Here is a 6,357-nt window from a genome sequence, read left to right as displayed (position 1 = left end):
TTCAAGAATATCCAGATCCTACACACAGCATATGCAGCATCCGCTTTAAAATAAAACACCACCCGTCCCCAAAGCTGGAACATCTCAGGGTCAAGGGCACTGCCCCAGGCCACTCCAAACTTCAGCCATCTCCCTTGACCCAAGGGAGGGACATCAAGAGACTCCCCACAAATAAATTAAAATGGGATGGGGGATTGGGGACACGTGGCAGCTGGAAATACTGGGACTGGACAGCCCCGCAGGAGGGGACGTGTGCACCCAAAAAAAAGAGTTAATATAAAATAAGTAACGAGAGAGAAGAGGGGTGGTTGTGAAACCAAGGTCGGTGGAAGGAAGGCCCACGTGAACTTCAGCCCTGCGTCACAGTAGGATTGCAGGTGGAGAAAGGCCTGATAATTAGTGGGTGTTTTGTTTCAGTTTAGCAATGACTGATTTAAAAAAAAAAAAAAAAAAAGGCAGCACACTATATTGCATGAGACTAGAGGGTGAGGGGAACCCAGTAGTTACAGAAGCCCATTTGCTTTTAGACGTCCTGCTCCCATCTCCCACCCCCCATTGTCCCCAGGCCCTTTGGCAGCTTTGAGGTAGGGGAGCAGGTGGTGTTGCACTGAACGGACTCACCTCTCCTCTAGCATATTCTCAATAGCAAAAAGTGAAGCGCACAACACCCCGCACTGACATCCCAAGGAGAAAGGGGCTCACCTCTAGCCCCCATCCATCCTCCCCCAACCAGACAGGCCTCTGAATAGGTAATTTCTGAGGGTGCTGCTGGGATCTTTGCTTGTGAAAATTAAGGCACAGACGAGAAAGGGAAGCCACATGCAAAAGAAGTCAAGCCCTAGCTCCTCCCATCAGGCCTCTCCAGCTGAGGGGCTAGACACACTGTGACAGAGCGGGTGCTTGCTGACCCCAACTAGCCAAGGGGCCTTAAGCCATAATAGCAGCTTAGAACTGGTCCTAGTGATGGGGGAAGGAATGAACAGAGGCCCAGCTGGGAGGAAAGCAGCAGCTTAATGTCAACCTCCTGGTTTCAGTTCCCTTTTGGTGGCACATGTAACCACAGCAGCAGGGAAGTCCAATAAGATGCATTTCTTGGTGCCTGGCAAGATTTTTGGCTCTTCCAGGGGATTTTTCATCCTCACTCTGCTGGGCCTCTAAGGCCAGATTCACAGCCCACTGAAGTTAATGGAAAGAATCTCATTGACTTCAGTGTCCTTTGGCTCAAGACTTTACTGCATCAGTTACGACAGGGATTATAGCATGTGCAGTGGCAGCTCCACCCTGGGGGGGGATCATGGGACAACCCAGATGCATGACAGACTGGCTGCAATGTGTAAACAACTCCAACCAGCCCAGTTAAGCCCTGAACAACAAAGAGGAAGATGAGGAGGGAGTATTTAACATCCCATCCTAGCAGCAACATGCCTTCAATTCCCAAGGCAGATCAATGGACAAGATTGGCAGAAGGCTATCTGTAAGAAGAGCGGGGAAGGTGCATGTTCTGAAATGTAACTGGAAGATACCCCATCTCTCCCTTCCAGAGCTGTATCTAAGAGAGAGACTGTTCAGAGTTAAAATGTCCCCACTGCACAGAAATCCAAGAGGAGGAAATGAAGGGCCAGAATTCTGCAAATGAATATATATTAACTTCTAACCACAAGTATTTAACTTCACTAGTAGGGACAGCCAGACACTCCAAGGAGGAATCCTGCTTCTATAATGCAGGAGAGAGATGGGAAGCTGACCATCCATGCGATCGTAAAACCCCTCACCCACAAAGAGAAAAAATGGTTCAAATCAGCCCACCCTGCAGGACTTTACTTGATCACCAGCGGGGGTCAGGAGGAAATCTCTCTCTCCACCCACACCTCTAAAAGTACAATATTGCATAATCAGGTGCACGAGGGGATGGGAGGGGTTCCCTTCCCAGGCCTCCAACTGTGGCCACAGAGAACAGAGAAGCAGATAGGACTGATGGTCTGATACGGTCATCAGGAATTCGTACAAGTGTGTCTCTATCGCACTGCCCAAAGGATACAGAGAAATTAATATTGAGGAGCTGGTAGAGAGGGGAACAAAGGGGGCAGGTTGTGTCCTCATCAACTACTATGGAAAATGGAGCACAAAGTAATTTAGTTGTTCAGCTAGAATGCAAGCTTTTTTGGCCACTTCTTATTCCAGCCAATCATGTTTCACAAAACTTGCCCGGTGGTGGGAGGATATGACCTCACACCCCTCCCCCCACTCCACAAAAAAGAAAACAAAAACAGGGACCACTCTTTCCTAGGGCTCTGCTTCCCCTTCACCACGTGTGTTTGATGCTTTTTAAACGGCTATTTGTGAAGGGGAAAAAACCTGGTCCAGTTGATCTTTGCTTTAGAAAATGGTTTGAGAGAATGAAATCCCAGCCAACTCCCCCACCCCCGAGTCATGACACTCACACCCACACAAGCTACTGGGAAGTGCCCAGCTCTGCACAGAGCACCATTCAGGAAGTGACATGACTTCTGATTCAATAAATAAAAGGAAGGTTCCAGGCTGCGCTGGGGTTGTTCCAGCCAGTGGCCTCAGGGAGAAACTCTGGGGAGGGGGCCTCTATTAGAACTCGTCGTCGGAGCTCAGCAGGAGGGTCTTCTCATTGTCCCGGGCACCTGAGCAGCTGTGGGAGCGCGAAATGATGTGGCTGCCGTTGCGCCAGGGCGGGCCATGCTCCAGCGTTGACTGCTGGGTGTACTGCTGGTAGGCGGGGGAGAAGTTGTGGATAGCGTCTTGGACAATGTCATGAGGGTTCATGGTCTCCTTGAGGCTGCTGGAGATGCTCTTCATGGGGGCGCAGCGACCTGCCAGGCAAGATGGGAGAGCGCATTGAGAAAGACAAAGCCTTAAAAATCAGAGAAGGGAATGTTCACACAGTGACCCACAGCCCCGGACACCCTAGCACCTTTTGCACAGGCTGCCTTCAAGTGGCTTCAAAAGAAGTGCCGTAAAAATGGTACAAGCTTTCAGGGGCACGCTCCCAGCATTTGGAAGAGGACTGGTCACAACTGGCCGAGCAATTGCACTTCAAAACAGCAGACTGGAGACATGCAGTAGGAATGGGACGCACACAAATTGCTGACAATCCCACCCTGCATCCTCACCCTGGTTAGTAGGGGGGCGTGATCGCAAGGCACAGATTAAGAAGCATTTCTGTAAGGGATTTGGAGAAGGCACAAAAGAGCAAGAGGAAGGTTCTAGGAATTTGGGGAAAATACAGGGCTTGCATTCATTAGGAAGGACAGTGGCTGCAGACAGGACTGAGGGGTTCACCACTGTGATGGGGGGCAGAAAACATTTACAAAGAGAAGGGAGATGGGAAGCTAGGAAGGGAGGGAGGGAGAAAGCAACAGAAAAGGGCGCTCTGCATGGGGCATGGGATGTGTGTGTCTCACAGAGCAGCAATGAGGGAAGCTGCAGCTGGGCCAACTCCATATGGGAGTCAGTCAGGCCTGAGGGATGTGGGGAAATTACAGGGTGCAAGACAGAGAGGTACAGAGTTAAGGTGGCTGCCTCCTATCTTGGAATGCTACGAATCCCATTCCTCTCTGAACTTCCAGGGGCATCAGTACCCACATGAGCTTCTGAATTTGCTCCCTGCCCCAAAGGATGAACTCCCCAAACCATCAAAGCATGCTGCTTATTTTTGGGGATAAAAGGGGGACTGTCTCACAGGTGAGGCTGATTGCTTCAATATACATGGCCCCACTCCCACCCTTAGACCTGTGAACAACGCCATGCGCTCTGTACAAAAAAACCCGTGGTTTTAGCTAGACCTAAAACAATTAAGTGTTTCAACGCGACTGATAAGACTCTCAACCTGCTAGCCCCACCAAAGGTACTCCAGGCTATGAAGTTATGCCACTGCCCTGTTAGGCGACCTACGATACAGGAACTCTCAAGAAGCTGCATTGAGGAAGGCAAGTTCCACACACGGGATGGCAGCTGGAATCTGCCAGCTAGTGCTTCATAGGGAAGGGTTAGGATATTGGTGGAGAGGGGTGGGAAACCAGTCCGAGCAGTACTCGTTTAAGAGCAACTGAAGAATACACAGAGAACACAGCACCTACCGTATGGCCCATACGATGGAACGGCTGCGTCAGAAACCAGTAGCCAAAGCAAGGGAGACAAAGAGAGAAAGGAGAGAGAGAGAGAGAGAGAGAGAGATAGAAAGATGGGAAATAACAGGCTGAACAAGCAAGTTATTCTCAGACCCGCCACCAAAACATCCCCGGCAGTGCTGGGTAGCAATTTAACCATCCATTTAACACATGCAGACTCTATGGCTGAGGGTGGGCGGATCCCTCTAATTTCCACCCCAAAGCCCCCTATTGTTGGAGTGACCTGTCCTTCCAGAGCCTCTAGGCTTGCTGGGATGGAGTGGTCATGCCATGACCTTTGCATGCCATCTGTGCATGATGCAGATCCCATCTCTAAAGGGAAGGAAGCCACACCCCTTTATTTAGGGAAGGAGGGAAAAACACCATGACAAACTGGTACAGTGGTGGGCACAAGAACATCCTCTCTTCACTGGCCAGCTTCCAAGTCCCTCTTCTGATGCTCTTCTTTTTCTCAAGAGCAGGGTCTCTGACCCCTCTGTCCTCAGAATGCCTCTGCAGGAAGATCCCCCTCCCTCATGCCAAGGGCACACACTTCCATCTCCCTCAGTTTGAGGAAAACAGGAGCTTCCCCTCAGACCTCTCCCCCGACTCCCTTGTGTCTGCTGCCCAATCTGAACATGTGGTGTTCCCCCACAGAAGAACACAGGAAAGAGGCCATTATGCCATCCTCTGACAGGAGACGAATTCTTACAGGCCTGAATTCTGTAGCGAGCTGATCTGGGTGGAGTACTGGGGAATTGAAAAGGAAACATTGAAAATCAAACTGTGTTCTGCTCTGTAGGGCCCTTGCACACAGTGCCTGTGCAAACGTAACTGGAGAGAGAACGCTTTCCTGAGTATCCAGATTGGGAGCCTAGGACCCAATAAACCAGCTACACCAAAGTGTACGCATGCCCTCCCATGGAAGCTGGCTCCTTTACCTTGTGCGTCAAGACGCTTGTCTGCATAGACCTTATAGGTGAAGGCATGGCGCAGGGCGAGGGCTGCGAAGAACATCTCCACGCAGATGATGAAGTCCTGGTAGCCGGCGGCCACAGTACCTTCACCCACAGACACGTTGGCCGAATGGATCTTGGGAATGGCACCACACTTCTCAAGAATAGCCAACAGCATCCCTGAGCAGGGCAACAGATTCAAAACACAAGTGAGGGGGGGGAAAAAGGCTGACCTCACAACTCCCCACAGAATGAGCATGGCCAATTGTCTGTGCACATGTCCAGGCAAACTCGTTTAACAAAATGACTGCTACAGGAAGTTAGCTGGATGCTCCCATTCATCCTGTTTTGTAGTGCAAGGGAAAAGCAGCACCGTGTGAAATTAAATAGCAACAAATTTGAGCACAGATAGCACTTAAATAGGAACATTTTTCTAATCACAATGTATAAATGAATCGCACAAGTATTGCGCAAGTACATGAAGTGAGTTTTCTACTCTCTCTGTAGCATGTGACAACGTTGCTAATGCCATAGCAATATAGTGGACTACGCAGACAATTAGTTTGTTCTGATGGAATAGCTCCTTATTTCTATGTATCTTGCCCTGATCCATTGGGGGTTCTGCAGTTACATGACACGTGTTTCAGTTGATGTGTCATTTAGCAAAAAAGGTATGTGCGCTTGTGACTAAAGATTTGCTCATAATCTTTAAAAGAGACCCATGATTTCAGGTTTGTCACTTTAAACAATACAATTGCAGTATGCAAATAAACTCATGCCAGCTGCATCTTGCCACTGGCGGAGCTGCCCAAGGCCACCATGAAACAAGCAGCTGGTTTGTGAGGCAGGTGTGTGTCAAAGACAGTGGGGGAGGAACAAAGATGACAAAAGGGGCGAGAGCTTCTCCTGGGACGAACAACCACGTACTAAAGGATCACAAGAGAGAGACTTGGTGGCTACTCAACAACACTTGTTCCATCAGCTTTTACTTCCCCGGAGCCTCTCTAAGGAGATCTGCAGGCTAGGGAGAGGAGGTGCCTCACCTTGCCAGAAGGACAGGAAGATGACGGACTTGACCATGAAGAACTTGAGAACGGGGCTGTAGGGGCTGAGCAGCTCACGTGTGGCAAAGTAGAAGAGGAAGAGGGCGTAGAGCGCCAGGCTGACTGAAATATTGTAGATGATCGTCACATAGAGGTAGCCGCGGGTGACACTGAAATGAGGAAACACAAACCCTTTGCAGCTCACAAATAACCTCCATCCCT

General features: G+C 49.8%; 1 protein-coding gene across 1 annotated transcript in view; it reads right to left on the bottom strand.

The window, feature by feature from the left end:
• Positions 1–246: 246 nt before the first annotated feature.
• Positions 247–6,357, bottom strand: part of TMEM184B (transmembrane protein 184B) — a 43,718-nt gene continuing 37,607 nt past the window's right edge. The window contains exons 7-9 of the mRNA XM_044985589.1: positions 6,136–6,305; positions 5,078–5,272; positions 247–2,840 (exon numbers count right to left, since the gene is read on the bottom strand). Of these exons, the coding sequence (XP_044841524.1) occupies positions 2,599–2,840; positions 5,078–5,272; positions 6,136–6,305 (607 nt within the window). The 3' untranslated portion in view covers positions 247–2,598. The remainder of the gene's footprint in view (positions 2,841–5,077; positions 5,273–6,135; positions 6,306–6,357) is intronic.

Source organism: Mauremys mutica, chromosome 1 (genome assembly GCF_020497125.1).
Source record: "Mauremys mutica isolate MM-2020 ecotype Southern chromosome 1, ASM2049712v1, whole genome shotgun sequence".
In the NCBI taxonomy this organism is placed as follows: Eukaryota; Metazoa; Chordata; order Testudines; family Geoemydidae; genus Mauremys; species Mauremys mutica.
The sequence above is the reverse complement of the archived record's forward strand: the minus strand, read 5'-3'. Positions and strand labels throughout refer to the sequence as shown.